Source organism: Salmo salar, chromosome ssa05, assembly GCF_905237065.1.
Source record: "Salmo salar chromosome ssa05, Ssal_v3.1, whole genome shotgun sequence".
NCBI classification, from domain to species: Eukaryota; Metazoa; Chordata; class Actinopteri; order Salmoniformes; family Salmonidae; genus Salmo; species Salmo salar.
This window is the reverse complement of record NC_059446.1, coordinates 10,864,172-10,889,441: the sequence shown is the minus strand read 5'-3', so window position 1 is coordinate 10,889,441 and position 25,270 is coordinate 10,864,172. Positions and strand designations below refer to the sequence as shown.

The following is a 25,270-nucleotide window of genomic DNA, read 5'->3' as shown; positions in this document are numbered from 1 at the left end:
AAATGTCATATTATGTATATATACAGTGTTGTAACGATGTACAAATGGTTAAAGTACACAAGGGAAAATAAATAAGCATAAATATGGGTTGTATTTACAATGGTGTTTGTTCTTCACTGGTTGCCCTTTTCTTGTGGCAACAGGTCACAAATCTTGCTGCTGTGATTGCACACTGTGGAATTTCACCCAGTAGATATGGGAGTTTATCAAAATTGGGTTTGTTTTCGAATTCTTTGTGGGTCTATGTAATCTGAGGGAAATATGTGTCGCTAATATGGTCATACATTGGGCAGGAGGTTAGGAAGTTCTCTCTCTCTCTGTTATCTCTCTCTCTCTCTCTGTTATCTCTCTCTCTCTCTGTTATCTCTCTCTCTCTCTGTTATCTCTGTTATCTCTCCTCTCTCTCTCTCTCTCTCTCTCTGTTTTCACTCTCTCTCTCTCTCTCTCCCACACTCTCTTTTTCTCCAATTATCCCTTTCCCTCTCTCTCGCTCTCTCTCTCTCTCTCTCTCTCTCTCCCACTCACTTTATTTTTCTCCAATTATCCCTCTCTCTCTCATGGTCTGATTAAAACATTTGCATTTGACACACAGCAGGGTTTTCAAGCTCAACCTGGACCAACAAAGACATACCCCTTAACAAAAACACAACACAATGCAGAATCTAAATCTGTAGACACATGAATGGGTGAATCCTACACAGTTTCCACTCTACCCCCTAGAAGGAAGAGGGCTACAGAACGCCATATTGGCTCCTACATGGCTGCCCTCCCAGCATGTTGTTCTAACAATCCCCCAGACTCCTCTCTTTTTTCAGTCTTCCTCCCTCCCTCTCTGTTCCCCTCTATCTCTTCTTCTCTTCCTTCCACATATGGCGGTCTCTGCATAGCTAGCTGCTTAGTCGTCTCTCAACAGCTTGTGAGCCCTTGGCATGTCCCAGACTCCATTCATACAGCCCCCCCTCTCTGTCTCTGTGTCTGGGGACTGTGTGTGTGTGTGTGTGTGTGTGTGTGTGTGTGTGTGTGTGTGTGTGTGCGTGCGTGCGTGCGTGCGTGCGTGCGTGCGTGAAATAGTGTTTTCTGCCTTTAAGCTGACTCCAACAGAGATAAAGAAAGCACAGGAGGTGGGAGAGTTATGCCTGAACAGAATGGAGTGACTAAGAGGCAGAACACACCCAAACATTCACATTCACAGAACACACCTACACATTCACAGACTCAGATTCAGATAGACAGGCCTAGAGTCACATGGACAGACACAGAAGCACAATGGAATGCATGCACGCAAACACACACTCATGCGCAGACACACACATACCTTCTGTTTACTGTCCTCATCAGTGGATTATTATATAAACACCATCTGTTTACTGTCCTCATCAGTGGGTTATTATATAAATACCATCTGTTTACTGTCCTCATCAATATAAACACCATCTGTTTACTGTCCTCATCAGTGGATTATTATATAAATACCATCTGTTTACTGTCCTCATCAGTGGATTATAATATAAACACCATCTGTTTACTGTCCTCATCAGTGGGTTATTATATAAACACCATCTGTTTACTGTCCTCATCAGTGGATTATAATATAAATACCATCTGTTTACTGTCCTCATCAGTGGATTATAATATAAATACCATCTGTTTACTGTCCTCATCAGTGGATTATAATATAAACACCATCTGTTTACTGTCCTCATCAATATAAACACCATCTGTTTACTGTCCTCATCAGTGGGTTATAATATAAATACCATCTGTTTACTGTCCTCATCAGTGGATTATAATATAAATACTATCTGTTTACTGTCCTCATCAGTGGATTATAATATAAACACCATCTGTTTACTGTCCTCATCAGTGGATTATAATATAAATACCATCTGTTTTGTCACGTCCTGGCCAGTGTAAGGGTTAATTGTTATTGTAGTTTGGTCAGGACGTGGCAGAGGGTATTTGGTTTATGTGGTTCGGGGTGGTGGTTTTTCTAAAATGGGCATTTGATTTATGTATTCCGGGGTTTTTGGGCACTGTTCCTTGTTTATGTAATTCTATGTTTAGTCTAGGTAATCTGTTTCTATGTTGAGTTAATTGGGGTGGACTTCCAATTGAAGGCAGCTGTTTGGTGTTGCCTTTGATTGGAAGTCCTATATTAGTTGGGTGTGTTTGTCTGTGTAATTGTGGGAGATTGTTTCTTGTTTAGCGTGAGTGAGCCTAACAGGACTGTCTGTAAATCGTGAGTTTATTTTGTTATTTTTGTATGTTCGTTTTGAGTTTATTAAATGTTCAAAAATGAACTATCTCAACTCTGCTGCATATTGGTCCTCATTTTCCGACGATGATTTCGCCATATCGTCTGACGACGAAGAAATCCCTGACATGTTTACTGTCCTCATCAGTGGATTATAATATAAACACCATCTGTTTACTGTCCTCATCAGTGGATTATAATATAAACACCATCTGTTTACTGTCCTCATCAGTGGATTATAATATAAATACCTTCTGTTTACTGTCCTCATCAGTGGATTATAATATAAACACCATCTGTTTACTGTCCTCATCAGTGGATTATTATATAAATACCATCTGTTTACTGTCCTCATCAATATAAACACCATCTGTTTACTGTCCTCATCAGTGGGTTATTATATAAATACCATCTGTTTACTGTCCTCATCAGTGGATTATTATATAAATACCATCTGTTTACTGTCCTCATCAGTGGATTATAATATAAATACCATCTGTTTACTGTCCTCATCAGTGGATTATAATATAAATACCATCTGTTTACTGTCCTCATCAGTGGGTTATTATATAAATACCATCTGTTTACTGTCCTCATCAGTGGATTATAATATAAATACCATCTGTTTACTGTCCTCATCAGTGGATTATAATATAAACACCATCTGTTTACTGTCCTCATCAATATAAACACCATCTGTTTACTGTCCTCATCAGTGGATTATAATATAAACACCATCTGTTTACTGTCCTCATCAGTGGGTTATTATATAAATACCATCTGTTTACTGTCCTCATCAATGGGTTATTATATAAATACCATCTGTTTACTGTCCTCATCAGTGGGTTATTATATAAACACCATCTGTTTACTGTCCTCATCAGTGGATTATTATATAAATACCATCTTTTTACTGTCCTCATCAGTGGATTATAATATAAACACCATCTGTTTAGTCACGTCCTGGCCAGTGTAAGGGTTAATTGTTATTGTAGTTTGGTCAGGACGTGGCAGAGGGTATTTGGTTTATGTGGTTCGGGGTGGTGGTTTTTCTAAAATGGGCATTTGATTTATGTATTCCGGGGTTTTTGGGCACTGTTCCTTGTTTATGTAATTCTATGTTTAGTCTAGGTAATCTGTTTCTATGTTGAGTTAATTGGGGTGGACTTCCAATTGAAGGCAGCTGTTTGGTGTTGCCTTTGATTGGAAGTCCTATATTAGTTGGGTGTGTTTGTCTGTGTAATTGTGGGAGATTGTTTCTTGTTTAGCGTGAGTGAGCATAACAGGACTGTCTGTAAATCGTGAGTTTATTTTGTTATTTTTGTATGTTCGTTTTGAGTTTATTAAATGTTCAAAAATGAACTATCTCAACTCTGCTGCATATTGGTCCTCATTTTCCGACGATGATTTCGCCATATCGTCTGACGACGAAGAAATCCCTGACATGTTTACTGTCCTCATCAGTGGATTATAATATAAACACCATCTGTTTACTGTCCTCATCAGTGGATTATAATATAAATACCATCTGTTTACTGTCCTCATCAGTGGATTATAATATAAATACCTTCTGTTTACTGTCCTCATCAGTGGATTATAATATAAACACCTTCTGTTTACTGTCCTCATCAGTGGATTATTATATAAACACCATCTGTTTACTGTCCTCATCAATATAAACACCATCTGTTTACTGTCCTCATCAGTGGGTTATTATATAAATACCATCTGTTTACTGTCCTCATCAATGGGTTATTATATAAATACCATCTGTCTACTGTCCTCATCAGTGGATTATAATATAAATACCATCTGTTTACTGTCCTCATCAATGGGTTATTATATAAATACCATCTGTTTACTGTCCTCATCAGTGGATTATAATATAAATACCATCTGTTTACTGTCCTCATCAGTGGATTATAATATAAACACCATCTGTTTACTGTCCTCATCAATATAAACACCATCTGTTTACTGTCCTCATCAGTGGATTATAATATAAACACCATCTGTTTACTGTCCTCATCAGTGGGTTATTATATAAATACCATCTGTTTACTGTCCTCATCAATGGGTTATTATATAAACACCATCTGTTTACTGTCCTCATCAGTGGGTTATTATATAAACACCATCTGTTTACTGTCCTCATCAGTGGATTATTATATAAATACCATCTTTTTACTGTCCTCATCAGTGGATTATAATATAAACACCATCTGTTTAGTGTCCTCATCAATATAAATACCATCTGTTTACTGTCCTCATCAGTGGGTTATTATATAAACACCATCTGTTTACTGTCCTCATCAGTGGATTATTATATAAATACCATCTGTTTACTGTCCTCATCAGTGGATTATAATATAAACACCATCTGTTTACTGTCCTCATCAATATAAATACCATCTGTTTACTGTCCTCATCAGTGGGTTATTATATAAACACCATCTGTTTACTGTCCTCATCAGTGGATTATAATATAAATACCATCTGTTTACTGTCCTCATCAGTGGGTTATTATATAAACACCATCTGTTTACTGTCCTCATCAATATAAATACCATCTGTTTACTGTCCTCATCAGTGGATTATTATATAAACACCATCTGTTTACTGTCCTCATCAGTGGATTATTATATAAATACCATCTGTTTACTGTCCTCATCAGTGGATTATAATATAAACACCATCTGTTTACTGTCCTCATCAATATAAATACCATCTGTTTACTGTCCTCATCAGTGGATTATAATATAAATACCATCTGTTTACTGTCCTCATCAGTGGATTATAATATAAATACCATCTGTTTACTGTCCTCATCATGATAATATAAATACCATCTGTTTACTGTCCTCATCAATATAAACACCATCTGTTTACTGTCCTCATCAGTGGGTTATTATATAAATACCATCTGTTTACTGTCCTCATCAATGGGTTATTATATAAATACCATCTGTTTACTGTCCTCATCAGTGGATTATAATATAAACACCATCTGTTTACTGTCCTCATCAGTGGATTATAATATAAATACCATCTGTTTACTGTCCTCATCAGTGGATTATAATATAAACACCATCTGTTTACTGTCCTCATCAATATAAACACCATCTGTTTACTGTCCTCATCAGTGGGTTATTATATAAATACCATCTGTTTACTGTCCTCATCAGTGGATTATAATATAAATACCATCTGTTTACTGTCCTCATCAATGGGTTATTATATAAATACCATCTGTTTACTGTCCTCATCAGTGGATTATAATATAAATACCATCTGTTTACTGTCCTCATCAGTGGATTATAATATAAACACCATCTGTTTACTGTCCTCATCAGTGGATTATTATATAAATACCATCTGTTTACTGTCCTCATCAGTGGGTTATTATATAAATACCATCTGTTTACTGTCCTCATCAGTGGGTTATTATATAAACACCATCTGTTTACTGTCCTCATCAGTGGATTATTATATAAATACCATCTGTTTACTGTCCTCATCAGTGGATTATAATATAAACACCATCTGTTTACTGTCCTCATCAATATAAATACCATCTGTTTACTGTCCTCATCAGTGGGTTATTATATAAACACCATCTGTTTACTGTCCTCATCAGTGGATTATTATATAAATACCATCTGTTTACTGTCCTCATCAGTGGATTATAATATAAATACCATCTGTTTACTGTCCTCATCAGTGGATTATAATATAAATACCATCTGTTTACTGTCCTCATCAGTGGGTTATTATATAAACACCATCTGTTTACTGTCCTCATCAGTGGATTATTATATAAACACCATCTGTTTACTGTCCTCATCAGTGGGTTATTATATAAATACCATCTGTTTACTGTCCTCATCAATATAAACACCATCTGTTTACTGTCCTCATCAGTGGATTATTATATAAACACCATCTGTTTACTGTCCTCATCAGTGGATTATTATATAAATACCATCTGTTTACTGTCCTCATCAGTGGATTATAATATAAACACCATCTGTTTACTGTCCTCATCAATATAAATACCATCTGTTTACTGTCCTCATCAGTGGATTATAATATAAATACCATCTGTTTACTGTCCTCATCAGTGGATTATAATATAAACACCATCTGTTTACTGTCCTCATCAGTGGATTATAATATAAATACCTTCTGTTTACTGTCCTCATCAGTGTATATATAAACACCATCTGTTTACTGTCCTCATCAGTGGATTATAATATAAATACCTTCTGTTCACTGTCCTCATCAGTGGATTATAATATAAACACCATCTGTTTACTGTCCTCATCAGTGGATTATAATATAAACACCATCTGTTTACTGTCCTCATCAGTGGATTATAATATAAATACCATCTGTTTACTGTCCTCATCAGTGGATTATAATATAAACACCATCTGTTTACTGTCCTCATCAATATAAACACCATCTGTTTACTGTCCTCATCAGTGGGTTATTATATAAATACCATCTGTTTACTGTCCTCATCAATGGGTTATTATATAAATACCATCTGTTTACTGTCCTCATCAGTGGATTATAATATAAATACCATCTGTTTACTGTCCTCATCAATGGGTTATTATATAAATACCATCTGTTTACTGTCCTCATCAGTGGATTATAATATAAATACCATCTGTTTACTGTCCTCATCAGTGGATTATAATATAAACACCATCTGTTTACTGTCCTCATCAGTGGGTTATTATATAAATACCATCTGTTTACTGTCCTCATCAATGGGTTATTATATAAATACCATCTGTTTACTGTCCTCATCAGTGGGTTATTATATAAACACCATCTGTTTACTGTCCTCATCAGTGGATTATAATATAAATACCATCTGTTTACTGTCCTCATCAGTGGGTTATTATATAAACACCATCTGTTTACTGTCCTCATCAATATAAATACCATCTGTTTACTGTCCTCATCAGTGGGTTATTATATAAACACCATCTGTTTACTGTCCTCATCAATATAAATACCATCTGTTTACTGTCCTCATCAGTGGGTTATTATATAAACACCATCTGTTTACTGTCCTCATCAGTGGATTATTATATAAATACCATCTGTTTACTGTCCTCATCAGTGGATTATAATATAAACACCATCTGTTTACTGTCCTCATCAATATAAATACCATCTGTTTACTGTCCTCATCAGTGGATTATTATATAAATACCATCTGTTTACTGTCCTCATCAGTGGATTATAATATAAACACCATCTGTTTACTGTCCTCATCAATATAAACACCATCTGTTTACTGTCCTCATCAGTGGATTATAATATAAACACCATCTGTTTACTGTCCTCATCAATATAAATACCATCTGTTTACTGTCCTCATCAATATAAACACCATCTGTTTACTGTCCTCATCAGTGGATTATAATATAAATACCATCTGTTTACTGTCCTCATCAGTGGATTATAATATAAATACCATCTGTTTACTGTCCTCATCAGTGGATTATAATATAAATACCATCTGTTTACTGTCCTCATCAGTGGATTATAATATAAACACCATCTGTTTACTGTCCTCATCAGTGGATTATAATATAAACACCATCTGTTTACTGTCCTCATCAGTGGATTATAATATAAACACCATCTGTTTACTGTCCTCATCAGTGGATTATAATATAAACACCATCTGTTTACTGTCCTCATCAATATAAACACCATCTGTTTACTGTCCTCATCAATATAAACACCATCTGTTTACTGTCCTCATCAGTGGATTATAATATAAATACCATCTGTTTACTGTCCTCATCAGTGGATTATAATATAAATACCATCTGTTTACTGTCCTCATCAGTGGATTATAATATAAATACCATCTGTTTACTGTCCTCATCAGTGGATTATAATATAAACACCATCTGTTTACTGTCTTCATCAGTGGGTGCAATGCTACATACATTATATATGACATCATCACAACAGTGGATTGTTCTATGAATCACAGTCATTGGGGTGAGTCAGAGGAAGTGTTTCCGATTGACACCCTATACACTAGATAGCACACTACTTTAACCAGGGTCCATAGGGCTCTGGAACAATAGGGTGCCATTTGGGAAACAGCCAGAGAGAGTAGCGGTGCCTTATCCATTAAGTTGTAAGGGAAGGCTCACCATTGGATTAATTTAGCTGCAGTGCATTGTATGACAGGCTATGCAGCGGATACAGCTGTACAGTCATCACAGGACACTTAAGTACATTTTAGTAATTCCATTTACTTTTTAAAACCAAATACTTTTAGACTTTTACTCAAGTAGTATTTTACTGGGTGACTTTTACTTGAGTCATTTTCTACTAAGATCTTTACTTTTACTCAAGGTTGACAATTTAGTAATTTTTCCACCACTGCACCCTAGGGGGCCAGACTTACAGAATAATGGTACACCCTAGGGGGCTAGACTTTCAGAATAATAGAACACCCTAGGGGCCCAGACTTACAGAATAATGGTACACCCTAGGGGGCCATACTTACAGAATAATGGTACACCCTAGGGGGCCAGACTTACAGAATAATGGTACACCCTAGGGGGCCAGACTTACAGAATAATGGTACACCCTAGGGGGCCAGACTTACAGAATAATGGAACACCCTAGGGGGCCAGACTTACAGAATAATGGAACACCCTAGGGGGCTAGATATGGCAAAGTCTAGCAGCTTCTGAGTCATCACTGAGGCATTGGCAAAATGAGTCCAATCAGCTGAAGTTTAGACAACCCACGATGAGGCGACAGAACTGAGCATGTACGTGTGTGAGTATGCCCACTGCTGCCCTGGAGGGAGGTGAAGGCCTCGTGTTTAGTGCCTCCTCTCTTCTTAAACGCTACAGTAAATGAACAAGATACAATACTGAGGGTTGTTGGGGGGGGAATTACCCCAGAGAGAAAACCCTCATTAAATAAAAAATAATACAAAATGCTGAAAACACATGCAAATTTATACTGTTATAGGTAGTAAATCTGAGAACCCCGTTAAAGACACAGCCATTAAAATGTCTGAGTACAGTATATTCTCTACAGACCCTTTTAAAATCCGATGCTCATCCTGAACTGAATGAATATAGGTTGAATAGATCTTTTTTTACAATTTACACTAGAATTATCGAGTAAGGACATTTAGCTGCACGACGGTAATAAAATTACACACAATAAATTATTACATAAAGCAATTCAGAATTAAACTATGACTCCGGTATCGAATTAGACTGAAACTAACACTCTTTGAGGGGATATTGTAAAGCAGGGAGAAACCAATATAATATAGCTAAATGAAATGCTATCAACAAGAGCAATACAATTATGTGACTGATTGCCTTGTAGGCATAGAGACATATAGACAGTCTGCAACGGTAAGCTGAGGGGTTATTAAGCAGTGTAGAGGCATTAAGCCCAGAGAAAAGGTGGGGGGGAGAGGGAAAGACAGAGAGAGAGCTAAACTGGCCCAAGCCAATGGCATGTATCAGATGCTCAGCAGGCTCAGACACATACTTGTCTGAGGCCAAACCACACGACTAACAACATTGGACACTTTATGGAACACAAAGCCTTCACTATCTCATCCTGGAATATCCAAAGCCTGAGGTCATCTGCCTTTAGCCTAAAGAGCAGGAACTCAGACTTCAGTAAGAGAGACATTGTTATTCTACAAGAAATATGGTATACAGGAGATGGACCCACTGGTTTCCCTCTAGGTTACAGAGAGCTGGTAGTCCCATCCACCAAACTACTAGGAGTAAAACAGGGATGGGACTCAGGGGGGTATGCTAATTTGGTATAGAGCCGACGTAACCCACTTGATTAAATTAATCAAAACAGGAGCATTTTATATCTGGTTAGAAATAACAAAGGAAATGATCTCATCGGTGCTCATCAGAGAAAAATGTCCTCCTGTGTGCTACCTATATCCCCCAATAGAATACCTATATATTAATGAAGACAGTTTCTTCATCCTAGAGGAAAAGATCAACCATTTCCAGGCCGAGGGACATGTACTAGACTGTGGAGACCCAAGAACCTGACTCTCAGCACACAGGGGGACAAACACCTGAAGGTGACAGCATTCCCTCCCCCATATGCCCCCCTAGACACAACTACGAAAACATAAACAACAAAAACGGGTCACATCTCCTGCAGCTCTGTCGCACGCTGGGTCTGTACATAGTCAATGGTTGGCTTTCAGGGGAGTCCAGCGGTAGGTAAACCTATAGCTCAGTGTGTTTTTGCAAGTCTGAGTCTGAGACCTACCTGTTCTAGGATAGTGTTGATCCTGTCCACCTCACAGTCAATGACGTAGCGTTTCTCCTGCCTCCTGTCCATCTCCTCGATGATCCGTTTGAACTCTGCTGCATCTGTGATGCTCCCCACAGACCGAGCCGTTACCTGCCAGTTGTTGGTTACAGCCGACTCCATGATAGCCTGAAGGATAGAGAAACCTAGAGAGAGAGAGAAAGAAAAAAGAGAGCGAGAGAGAGAGGGGGAGAGAAGGAACCCGAGCCATTTATAATAAGTTGAATCAACTAAGAAAGGGGTTACAGATAATGTAACGTGTTTCAGACATTACGCATACTGTAAATCTATACAGTGAAAAAATAAGAAAAGCAGATCATCTTTAAGTAAAAATAATAAAAATGGGACATCGGTAATTAATCTATGAGGTGGCAGAAGGTAAATTGTCCCCATTACAATCTGACATTATTTATTATAACCTTTTAGTCAGAAAAGGCAGACAGTGGATGTCATTGTGCATTGACCAGAAAGAATGACGTTTATTTAACTGCGGAGGGCTGGTGATCTCTATATTATTAACTAGAGGAGGGCTGGTGATCTCTATATTATTAACTAGAGGAGGGCTGTTCTCTACATTATTAACTAGAGGAGGGCTGTGATCTCTATATTATTAACTAGAGGAGGGCTGGTAATCTCTATATTATTAACTAGAGGAGGGCTGATCTCTATATTATTAACTAGAGGAGGGCTGGTGATCTCTATATTATTAACTAGAGGAGGGCTGGTGATCTCTATATTATTAACTAGAGGAGGGCTGGTGATCTCTATATTATTAACTAGAGGAGGGCTGGTGATCTCTATATTATTAACAAGAGGAGGGCTGATCTCTATATTATTAACTAGAGGAGGGCTGATGATCTCTATATTATTAACTAGAGGAGGGCTGATGATCTCTATATTATTAACTAGACGAGGGCTGATGATCTCTATATTATTAACTAGAGGAGGGCTGGTGATCTCTATATTATTAACTAGAGGAGGGCTGGTGATCTCTATATTATTAACTAGAGGAGAGCTGGTGATCTCTATATTATTAACTAGAGGAGGGCTGATCTCTATATTATTAACTAGAGGAGGGCTGGTGATCTCTATATTATTAACTAGAGGAGGGCTGATCTCTATATTATTAACTAGAGGAGGGCTGATCACTATATTATTAAATAGAGGAGGGTTGATCTCTAAATGATTAACTAGAGGAGGGCTGATCTCTATATTATTAACTAGAGGAGGGCTGATGATCTCTATATTACCAACTAGAGGAGGGCTGGTGATCTCTATATTATTAACTAGAGGAGGGCTGGTGATCTCTATATTATTAACTAGAGGAGGGCTGATCTCTATATTATTAACTAGAGGAGGGCTGGTGATCTCTATATTATTAACTAGAGGAGGGCTGATCTCTATATTATTAACTAGAGGAGGGCTGATCTCTATATTATTAACTAGAGGAGGGCTGGTGATCTCTATATTATTAACTAGAGGAGGGCTGATCTCAATATTATTAACAAGAGGAGAGCTGGTGATCTCTATATTATTAACTAGAGGAGGGCTGGTGATCTCTATATTATTAACTAGAGGAGGGCTGATCTCTATATTATTAACTAGAGGAGGGCTGATCTCTATATTATTAACTAGAGGAGGGCTGGTGATCTCTATATTATTAACTAGAGGAGGGCTGATCTCTATATTATTAACTAGAGGAGGGCTGGTGATCTCTATATTATTAACATGAGGAGGGCTGGTGATCTCTATATTATTAACTAGAGGAGGGCTGATCTCTATATTATTAACTAGAGGAGGGCTGATCTCTATATTATTAACTAGAGGAGGGCTGGTGATCTCTATATTATTAACATGAGGAGGGCTGGTGATCTCTATATTATTAACTAGAGGAGAGCTGGTGATCTCTATATTATTAACTAGAGGAGGGCTGGTAATCTCTATATTATTAACTAGAGGAGGGCTGATCTCTATATTATTAACTAGAGGAGGGCTGGTGATCTCTATATTATTAACTAGAGGAGGGCTGATCTCTATTATTATTAACTAGAGGAGGGCTGGTGATCTCTATATTACTAACTAGAGGAGGGCTGATCTCTATATTATTAACTAGAGGAGGGCTGATCTCTATATTATTAACTAGAGGAGGGCTGGTGATCTCTATATTATTAACTAGAGGAGGGCGCTGATCTCTATATTATTAACTAGAGGAGGGCTGATCTCTATATTATTAACTAGAGGAGGGCTGGTGATCTCTATATTATTAACTAGAGGAGGGCTGATCTCTATATTATTAACTAGAGGAGGGCTGATCTCTATATTATTAACTAGAGGAGGTCTGATGATCTCTATATTACCAACTAGAGGAGGGCTGATCTCTATATTATTAAATAGAGGAGGGTTGATCTCTAAATGATTAACTAGAGGAGGGCTGATCTCTATATTATTAACTAGAGGAGGGCTGATGATCTCTATATTACCAACTAGAGGAGGGCTGGTGATCTCTATATTATTAACTAGAGGAGGGCTGGTGATCTCTATATTATTAACTAGAGGAGGGCTGATCTCTATATTATTAACTAGAGGAGGGCTGGTGATCTCTATATTATTAACTAGAGGAGGGCTGATCTCTATATTATTAACTAGAGGAGGGCTGGTGATCTCTATATTATTAACATGAGGAGGGCTGGTGATCTCTACATTATTAACTAGAGGAGGGCTGATCTCTATATTATTAACTATAGGAGGGCTGATGATCTCTATATTATTAACATGAGGAGGGCTGGTTATCTCTATATTATTAACTAGAGGAGGGCTGGTGATCTCTATATTATTAACTAGAGGAGGGCTGATCTCTATATTATTAACTAGAGGAGGGCTGATCTCTATATTATTAACTAGAGGAGGGCTGGTGATCTCTATATTATTAACATGAGGAGGGCTGGTGATCTCTACATTATTAACTAGAGGAGGGCTGATCTCTATATTATTAACTAGAGGAGGGCTGATCTCTATATTATTAACTATAGGAGGGCTGATGATCTCTATATTATTAACTAGAGGAGGGCTGGTGATCTCTACATTATTAACTAGAGGAGGGCTGATCTCTATATTATTAACTAGAGGAGGGCTGATCTCTAAATTATTAATTAGAGGAGGGCTGGTGATCTCTTTATTATTAACTAGAGGAGGGCTGATCTCTATATTATTAACTAGAGGAGGGCTGATCTCTATATTAATAACTAGAGGAGGGCTGATGATCTCTATATTATTAACTAGAGGAGGGCTGATCTCTATATTATTAACTAGAGGAGGGCTGATCTCTATATTATTAACTAGAGGAGGGCTGATGATCTCTATATTACCAACTAGAGGAGGGCTGATCTCTATATTATTAAATAGAGGAGGGTTGATCTCTAAATGATTAACAAGAGGAGGGCTGATCTCTATATTATTAACTAGAGGAGGGCTGATGATCTCTATATTACCAACTAGAGAAGGGCTGATCTCTATATTATTAAATAGAGGAGGGCTGGTGATCTCTATATTATTAACTAGAGGAGGGCTGATCTCTATATTATTAACTAGAGGAGGGCTGATCTCTATATTATTAACTAGAGGAGGGCTGATCTCAATATTATTAACAAGAGGAGAGCTGGTGATCTCTATATTATTAACTAGAGGAGGGCTGGTGATCTCTATATTATTAACTAGAGGAGGGCTGATCTCTATATTATTAACTAGAGGAGGGCTGATCTCTATATTATTAACTAGAGGAGGGCTGGTGATCTCTATATTATTAACTAGAGGAGGGCTGATCTCTATATTATTAACTAGAGGAGGGCTGGTGATCTCTATATTATTAACATGAGGAGGGCTGGTGATCTCTATATTATTAACTAGAGGAGGGCTGATCTCTATATTATTAACTAGAGGAGGGCTGGTGATCTCTATATTATTAACATGAGGAGGGCTGGTGATCTCTATATTATTAACTAGAGGAGGGCTGATCTCTATATTATTAACTAGAGGAGGGCTGGTGATCTCTATATTATTAACATGAGGAGGGCTGGTGATCTCTATATTATTAACTAGAGGAGGGCTGATAATCTCTATATTATTAACTAGAGGAGGGCTGGTGATCTCTATATTATTAACTAGAGGAGGGCTGATCTCTATATTATTAACTAGAGGAGGGCTGATCTCTATATTATTAACTAGAGGAGGGCTGATGATCTCTATATTACCAACTAGAGGAGGGCTGGTGATCTCTATATTATTAACTAGAGGAGGGCTGGTGATCTCTATATTATTAACTAGAGGAGGGCTGATCTCTATATTATTAACTAGAGGAGGGCTGGTGATCTCTATATTATTAACTAGAGGAGGGCTGATCTCTATATTATTAACTAGAGGAGGGCTGATCTCTATATTATTAACTAGAGGAGGGCTGATGATCTCTATATTACCAACTAGAGGAGGGCTGATCTCTATATTATTAAATAGAGGAGGGTTGATCTCTAAATGATTAACTAGAGGAGGGCTGATCTCTATATTATTAACTAGAGGAGGGCTGATGATCTCTATATTACCAACTAGAGGAGGGCTGGTGATCTCTATATTATTAACTAGAGGAGGGCTGGTGATCTCTATATTATTAACTAGAGGAGGGCTGATCTCTATATTATTAACTAGAGGAGGGCTGGTGATCTCTATATTATTAACTAGAGGAGGGCTGATCTCTATATTATTAACTAGAGGAGGGCTGATCTCTATATTATTAACTAGAGGAGGGCTGATCTCTATATTATTAACTAGAGGAGGGCTGATCTCTATATTATTAACTAGAGGAGGGCTGGTGATCTCTATATTATTAACATGAGGAGGGCTGGTGATCTCTATATTATTAACTAGAGGAGGGCTGATGATCTCTATATTATTAACTAGAGGAGGGCTGGTGATCTCTATATTATTAACTAGAGGAGGGCTGATCTCTATTATTAACTAGAGGAGGGCTGATCTCTATATTATTAACTAGAGGAGGGCTGGTGATCTCTATATTACCAACTAGAGGAGGGCTGTATCTCTATATTATTAACTAGAGGAGGGCTGGTGATCTCTACATTATTAACTAGAGGAGGGCTGATCTCTATATTATTAACTATAGGAGGGCTGATGATCTCTATATTATTAACATGAGGAGGGCTGGTTATCTCTATATTATTAACTAGAGGAGGGCTGGTGATCTCTATATTATTAACTAGAGGAGGGCTGATCTCTATATTATTAACTAGAGGAGGGCTGATCTCTATATTATTAACTAGAGGAGGGCTGGTGATCTCTATATTATTAACATGAGGAGGGCTGGTGATCTCTACATTATTAACTAGAGGAGGGCTGATCTCTATATTATTAACTAGAGGAGGGCTGATCTCTATATTATTAACTATAGGAGGGCTGATGATCTCTATATTATTAACTAGAGGAGGGCTGGTGATCTCTACATTATTAACTAGAGGAGGGCTGATCTCTATATTATTAACTAGAGAAGGGCTGATCTCTAAATTATTAATTAGAGGAGGGCTGGTGATCTCTTTATTATTAACTAGAGGAGGGCTGATCTCTATATTATTAACTAGAGGAGGGCTGATCTCTATATTAATAACTAGAGGAGGGCTGATCTCTATATTATTAACTAGAGGAGGGCTGATGATCTCTATATTACCAACTAGAGAAGGGCTGATCTCTATATTATTAAATAGAGGAGGGCTGGTGATCTCTATATTATTAACTAGAGGAGGGCTGATCTCTATATTATTAAATAGAGGAGGGTTGATCTCTAAATTATTAACAAGAGGAGGGCTGATCTCTATATTATTAACTAGAGGAGGGCTGATGATCTCTATATTACCAACTAGAGGAGGGCTGGTGATCTCTATATTATTAACTAGAGGAGGGCTGGTGATCTCTATATTATTAACTAGAGGAGGGCTGATCTCTATATTATTAACTAGAGGAGGGCTGATCTCTATATTATTAACTAGAGGAGGGCTGATCTCTATATTATTAACTAGAGGAGGGCTGGTGATCTCTATATTATTAACTAGAGGAGGGCTGGTGATCTCTATTATTAACTAGAGGAGGGCTGATCTCTATATTATTAACTAGAGGAGGGCTGATCTCTATATTATTAACTAGAGGAGGGCTGGTGATCTCTATATTATTAACTAGAGGAGGGCTGATCTCTATATTATTAACTAGAGGAGGGCTGGTGATCTCTATATTATTAACATGAGGAGGGCTGGTGATCTCTATATTATTAACTAGAGGAGGGCTGATAATCTCTATATTATTAACTAGAGGAGGGCTGGTGATCTCTACATTATTAACTAGAGGAGGGCTGATCTCTATATTATTAACTAGAGGAGGGCTGGTGATCTCTATATTATTAACATGAGGAGGGCTGGTGATCTCTATATTATTAACTAGAGGAGGGCTGATCTCTATATTATTAACTAGAGGAGGGCTGGTGATCTCTATATTATTAACAAGAGGAGGGCTGGTGATCTCTATATTATTAACTAGAGGAGGGCTGATAATCTCTATATTATTAACTAGAGGAGGGCTGGTGATCTCTATATTATTAACTAGAGGAGGGCTGATCTCTATATTATTAACTAGAGGAGGGCTGATCTCTATATTATTAACTAGAGGAGGGCTGATGATCTCTATATTACCAACTAGAGGAGGGCTGGTGATCTCTATATTATTAACTAGAGGAGGGCTGGTGATCTCTATATTATTAACTAGAGGAGGGCTGATCTCTATATTATTAACTAGAGGAGGGCTGGTGATCTCTATATTATTAACTAGAGGAGGGCTGATCTCTATATTATTAACTAGAGGAGGGCTGATCTCTATATTATTAACTAGAGGAGGTCTGATGATCTCTATATTACCAACTAGAGGAGGGCTGATCTCTATATTATTAAATAGAGGAGGGCTGATCTCTATATTATTAACTAGAGGAGGGCTGATCTCTATATTATTAACTAGAGGAGGGCTGATGATCTCTATATTACCAACTAGAGGAGGGCTGGTGATCTCTATATTATTAACTAGAGGAGGGCTGGTGATCTCTATATTATTAACTAGAGGAGGGCTGATCTCTATATTATTAACTAGAGGAGGGCTGGTGATCTCTATATTATTAACTAGAGGAGGGCTGATCTCTATATTATTAACTAGAGGAGGGCTGATCTCTATATTATTAACTAGAGGAGGGCTGATCTCTATATTATTAACTAGAGGAGGGCTGATCTCTATATTATTAACTAGAGGAGGGCTGGTGATCTCTATATTATTAACATGAGGAGGGCTGGTGATCTCTATATTATTAACTAGAGGAGGGCTGGTGATCTCTATATTATTAACTAGAGGAGGGCTGATCTCTATATTATTAACTAGAGGAGGGCTGATCTCTATATTATTAACTAGAGGAGGGCTGATGATCTCTATATTACCAACTAGAGGAGGGCTGATCTCTATATTATTAAATAGAGGAGGGTTGATCTCTAAATGATTAACTAGAGGAGGGCTGATCTCTACATTATTAACTAGAGGAGGGCTGATGATCTCTATATTACCAACTAGAGGAGGGCTGGTGATCTCTATATTATTAACTAGAGGAGGGCTGGTGATCTCTATATTATTAACTAGAGGAGGGCTGATCTCTATATTATTAACTAGAGGAGGGCTGGTGATCTCTATATTATTAACTAGAGGAGGGCTGATCTCTATATTATTAACTAGAGGAGGGCTGATCTCTATATTATTAACTAGAGGAGGTCTGATGATCTCTATATTACCAACTAGAGGAGGGCTGATCTCTATATTATTAAATAGAGGAGGGTTGATCTCTAAATGATTAACTAGAGGAGGGCTGATCTCTATATTATTAACTATAGGAGGGCTGGTGATCTCTATATTATTAACTAGAGGAGGGCTGATGATCTCTATATTATTAACTAGAGGAGGGCTGGTGATCTCTACATTATTAACTAGAGGAGGGCTGATCTCTATATTATTAACTAGAGGAGGGCTGGTGATCTCTACATTATTAACTAGAGGAGGGCTGATCTCTATATTATTAACTAGAGGAGGGCTGGTGATCTCTATATTATTAACTAGAGGAGGGCTGATCTCTATATTATTAACTAGAGGAGGGCTGATCTCTATATTATTAACTAGAGGAGGGCTGGTGATCTCTATATTATTAACTAGAGGAGGGCTGATCTCTATATTATTAACTAGAGGAGGGCTGATCTCTATATTAATAACTAGAGGAGGGCTGATCTCTATATTATTAACTAGAGGAGGGCTGATGATCTCTATATTACCAACTAGAGGAGGGCTGATCTCTATATTACTAACTAGAGGAGGGCTGATCTCTATAATATATTAACTAGAGGAGGGCTGATCTCTATATTATTAACTAGAGGAGGGCTGATGATCTCTATATTACCAACTAGAGGAGGGCTGATCTCTATATTATTAAATAGAGGAGGGTTGATCTCTAAATTATTAACTAGAGGAGGGCTGATCTCTATATTATTAACTAGAGGAGGGCTGATGATCTCTATATTACCAACTAGAGGAGGGCTGATCTCTATATTGTTAACTAGAGGAGGGCTGGTGATCTCTATATTATTAACTAGAGGAGGGCTGATCTCTATATTATTAACTAGAGGAGGGCTGATCTCTATATTATTAACTAGAGGAGGGCTGATCTCTATATTATTAACTAGAGGAGGGCTGGTGATCTCTATATTATTAACTAGAGGAGGGCTGGTGATCTCTATATTATTAACTAGAGGAGGGCTGATCTCTATATTATTAACTAGAGGAGGGCTGATCTCTATATTATTAACTAGAGGAGGGCTGGTGATCTCTATATTATTAACTAGAGGAGGGCTGATCTCTATATTATTAACTAGAGGAGGGCTGGTGATCTCTATATTATTAACTAGAGGAGGGCTGGTGATCTCTATATTATTAACTAGAGGAGGGCTGATGATCTCTATATTATTAACTAGAGGAGGGCTGGTGATCTCTACATTATTAACTAGAGGAGGGCTGATCTCTATATTATTAACTAGAGGAGGGCTGGTGATCTCTATATTATTAACATGAGGAGGGCTGGTGATCTCTATATTATTAACTAGAGGAGGGCTGATCTCTATATTATTAACTAGAGGAGGGCTGGTGATCTCTATATTATTAACATGAGGAGGGCTGGTGATCTCTATATTATTAACTAGAGGAGGGCTGATAATCTCTATATTATTAACTAGAGGAGGGCTGGTGATCTCTATATTATTAACTAGAGGAGGGCTGATCTCTATATTATTAACTAGAGGAGGGCTGATCTCTATATTATTAACTAGAGGAGGGCTGATGATCTCTATATTACCAACTAGAGGAGGGCTGGTGATCTCTATATTATTAACTAGAGGAGGGCTGGTGATCTCTATATTATTAACTAGAGGAGGGCTGATCTCTATATTATTAACTAGAGGAGGGCTGGTGATCTCTATATTATTAACTAGAGGAGGGCTGATCTCTATATTATTAACTAGAGGAGGGCTGATCTCTATATTATTAACTAGAGGAGGGCTGGTGATCTCTATATTACCAACTAGAGGAGGGCTGATCTCTATATTATTAAATAGAGGAGGGTTGATCTCTATATTATTAACTAGAGGAGGGCTGATCTCTATATTATTAACTAGAGGAGGGCTGATGATCTCTATATTACCAACTAGAGGAGGGCTGGTGATCTCTATATTATTAACTAGAGGAGGGCTGGTGATCTCTATATTATTAACTAGAGGAGGGCTGATCTCTATATTATTAACTAGAGGAGGGCTGGTGATCTCTATATTATTAACTAGAGGAGGGCTGATCTCTATATTATTAACTAGAGGAGGGCTGATCTCTATATTATTAACTAGAGGAGGGCTGATCTCTATATTAACTAGAGGAGGGCTGGATCTCTATATTATTAACTAGAGGAGGGCTGATCTCTATATTATTAACTAGAGGAGGGCTGATGATCTCTATATTACCAACTAGAGGAGGGCTGGTGATCTCTATATTATTAACTAGAGGAGGGCTGATCTCTATATTATTAACTAGAGGAGGGCTGGTGATCTCTATATTACCAACTAGAGGAGGGCTGATCTCTATATTATTAACTAGAGGAGGGCTGGTGATCTCTATATTATTAACTAGAGGAGGGCTGATCTCTATATTCTTAACTAGAGGAGGGCTGGATCTCTATATTATTAACTAGAGGAGGGCTGATCTCTATATTATTAACAAGAGGAGGGCTGGTGATCTCTATATTATTAACTAGAGGAGGGCTGGTGATCTCTATATTATTAACTAGAGGAGGGCTGATCTCTATATTATTAACTAGAGGAGGGCTGATCTCTATATTATTAACTAGAGGAGGGCTGGTGATCTCTATATTATTAACTAGAGGAGGGCTGATCTCTATATTATTAACTAGAGGAGGGCTGGTGATCTCTATATTATTAACTAGAGGAGGGCTGGTGATCTCTATATTATTAACTAGAGGAGGGCTGATATCTCTATATTATTAACTAGAGGAGGGCTGGTGATCTCTATATTATCAACTAGAGGAGGGCTGATCTCTATATTATTAACTAGAGGAGGGCTGGTGATCTCTATATTATTAACTAGAGGAGGGCTGGTGATCTCTATATTATTAACTAGAGGAGGGCTGATCTCTATATTATTAACTAGAGGAGGGCTGGTGATCTCTATATTATTAACTAGAGGAGGGCTGGTGATCTCTATATTATTAACTAGAGGAGGGCTGATGATCTCTATATTATTAACTAGAGGAGGGCTGGTGATCTCTATATTATCAACTAGAGGAGGGCTGGATCTCTATATTATTAACTAGAGGAGGGCTGATCTCTATATTATTAACTAGAGGAGGGCTGATGATCTCTATATTACCAACTAGAGGAGGGCTGGTGATCTCTATATTATTAACTAGAGGAGGGCTGGTGATCTCTATATTATTAACTAGAGGAGGGCTGATCTCTATATTATTAACTAGAGGAGGGCTGGTGATCTCTATATTATTAACTAGAGGAGGGCTGATCTCTATATTATTAACTAGAGGAGGGCTGATCTCTATATTATTAACTAGAGGAGGGCTGATGATCTCTATATTACCAACTAGAGGAGGGCTGATCTCTATATTATTAACTAGAGGAGGGTTGATCTCTAAATGATTAACTAGAGGAGGGCTGATCTCTATATTATTAACTAGAGGAGGGCTGATGATCTCTATATTACCAACTAGAGGAGGGCTGGTGATCTCTATATTATTAACTAGAGGAGGGCTGGTGATCTCTATATTATTAACTAGAGGAGGGCTGATCTCTATATTATTAACTAGAGGAGGGCTGGTGATCTCTATATTATTAACTAGAGGAGGGCTGATCTCTATATTATTAACTAGAGGAGGGCTGATCTCTATATTATTAACTAGAGGAGGGCTGGTGATCTCTATATTATTAACTAGAGGAGGGCTGATCTCTGTAGCAACTAGAGGAGGGCTGGATCTCTATATTATTAACAAGAGGAGGGCTGGTGATCTCTATATTATTAACTAGAGGAGGGCTGGTGATCTCTATATTATTAACTAGAGGAGGGCTGTGATCTCTATATTATTAACTAGAGGAGGGCTGATCTCTATATTATTAACTAGAGGAGGGCTGGTGATCTCTATATTATTAACTAGAGGAGGGCTGATCTCTATATTATTAACTAGAGGAGGGCTGATCTCTATATTATTAACTAGAGGAGGGCTGATCTCTATATTATTAACTAGAGGAGGGCTGATGATCTCTATATTACCAACTAGAGGAGGGCTGGTGATCTCTATATTATTAACTAGAGGAGGGCTGGTGATCTCTATATTATTAACTAGAGGAGGGCTGATCTCTATATTATTAACTAGAGGAGGGCTGGTGATCTCTATATTACTAACTAGAGGAGGGCTGATCTCTATATTAACTAGAGGAGGGCTGATCTCTATATTATTAACTAGAGGAGGGCTGATGATCTCTATATTGCCAACTAGAGGAGGGCTGATCTCTATATTATTAACTAGAGGAGGGCTGGTGATCTCTATATTATTAACTAGAGGAGGGCTGATCTCTATATTATTAACTAGAGGAGGGCTGGTGATCTCTATATTATTAACTAGAGGAGGGCTGGTGATCTCTATATTATTAACTAGAGGAGGGCTGATCTCTATATTATTAACTAGAGGAGGGCTGGTGATCTCTATATTATTAACTAGAGGAGGGCTGGTGATCTCTATATTATTAACTAGAGGAGGGCTGTGATCTCTTTATTATTAACTAGAGGAGGGCTGATCTCTATATTATTAACTAGAGGAGGGCTGGATCTCTATATTATTAACTAGAGGAGGGCTGATGATCTCTATATTATTAACTAGAGGAGGGCTGGTGATCTCTATATTATTAACTAGAGGAGGGCTGGTGATCTCTATATTATTAACTAGAGGAGGGCTGATCTCTATATTATTAACTAGAGGAGGGCTGGTGATCTCTATATTATTAACTAGAGGAGGGCTGATGATCTCTATATTACCAACTAGAGGAGGGCTGATCTCTATATTATTAACTAGAGGAGGGCTGGTGATCTCTATATTATTAACTAGAGGAGGGCTGATCTCTATATTATTAACTAGAGGAGGGCTGGTATCTCTATATTATTAACTAGAGGAGGGCTGGTGATCTCTATATTACCAACTAGAGGAGGGCTGATCTCTATATTATTAACTAGAGGAGGGCTGGTGATCTCTATATTATTAACTAGAGGAGGGCTGGTGATCTCTATATTATTAACTAGAGGAGGGCTGATACTCTATATTATTAACTAGAGGAGGGCTGGTGATCTCTATATTATTAACTAGAGGAGGGCTGATCTCTATATTATTAACTAGAGGAGGGCTGGTGATCTCTATATTATTAACTAGAGGAGGGCTGGTGATCTCTATATTATTAACTAGAGGAGGGCTGATCTCTATATTATTAACTAGAGGAGGGCTGGTGATCTCTATATTATTAACTAGAGGAGGGCTGTGATCTCTATATTATTAACTAGAGGAGGGCTGATCTCTATATTATTAACTAGAGGAGGGCTGATCTCTATATTATTAACTAGAGGAGGGCTGGTGATCTCTATATTATTAACTAGAGGAGGGCTGATCTCTATATTATTAACTAGAGGAGGGCTGATCTCTATATTATTAACTAGAGGAGGGCTGGTGATCTCTATATTATTAACTAGAGGAGGGCTGATCTCTATATTATTAACTAGAGGAGGGCTGGTGATCTCTATATTATTAACTAGAGGAGGGCTGTGATCTCTATATTATTAACTAGAGGAGGGCTGATCTCTATATTATTAACTAGAGGAGGGCTGGTGATCTCTATATTATTAACTAGAGGAGGGCTGGTGATCTCTATATTATTAACTAGAGGAGGGCTGATCTCTATATTATTAACTAGAGGAGGGCTGATCTCTATATTATTAACTAGAGGAGGGCTGGTGATCTCTGTATTATTAACTAGAGGAGGGCTGATCTCTATATTGTTAACAAGAGGAGGGCTGATCTCTATATTATTAACTAGAGGAGGGCTGGTGATCTCTATATTATTAACTAGAGGAGGGCTGATCTCTATATTATTAACTAGAGGAGGGCTGGTATCTCTATATTATTAACTAGAGGAGGGCTGGTGATCTCTATATTATTAACTAGAGGAGGGCTGATCTCTATATTATTAACTAGAGGAGGGCTGGATCTCTATATTATTAACTAGAGGAGGGCTGATCTCTATATTATTAACTAGAGGAGGGCTGATCTCTATATTATTAACTAGAGGAGGGCTGTGATCTCTATATTATTAACTAGAGGAGGGCTGTGATCTCTATATTATTAACTAGAGGAGGGCTGGTGATCTCTATATTATTAACTAGAGGAGGGCTGTATCTCTATATTATTAACTAGAGGAGGGCTGGGATCTCTATATTATTAACTAGAGGAGGGCTGGTGATCTCTATATTATTAACTAGAGGAGGGCTGATCTCTATATTATTCCAACTAGAGGAGGGCTGATCTCTATATTATTAACTAGAGGAGGGCTGATGATCTCTATATTATCAACTAGAGGAGGGCTGATCTCTATATTATTAACTAGAGGAGGGCTGGTGATCTCTATATTATTAACTAGAGGAGGGCTGGGATCTCTATATTATTAACTAGAGGAGGGCTGATGATCTCTATATTACCAACTAGAGGAGGGCTGGTGATCTCTATATTATTAACTAGAGGAGGGCTGGTGATCTCTATATTACCAACTAGAGGAGGGCTGATCTCTATATTATTAACTAGAGGAGGGCTGGTGATCTCTATATTATTAACTAGAGGAGGGCTGATCTCTATATTATTAACTAGAGGAGGGCTGATGATCTCTATATTATTAACTAGAGGAGGGCTGGTGATCTCTACATTATTAACTA

General features: G+C 37.8%; 1 protein-coding gene across 4 annotated transcripts in view; it reads right to left on the bottom strand.

Moving 5' to 3' along the window:
- LOC106604216 (glutamate receptor 3) overlaps nt 1-25,270 on the bottom strand; it is a 300,167-nt gene that overhangs the window by 132,823 nt on the left and 142,074 nt on the right. For all 4 annotated transcript variants that reach the window (XR_006769822.1, XR_006769823.1, XM_045717884.1 and 1 more), the window contains exon 4: nt 10,574-10,761. Coding sequence is in view for 2 of the 4 variants with exons in the window: in XM_045717884.1 (XP_045573840.1) it covers nt 10,574-10,761 (188 nt within the window). In the remaining 2 variants the exon portion in view is untranslated. The remainder of the gene's footprint in view (nt 1-10,573; nt 10,762-25,270) is intronic.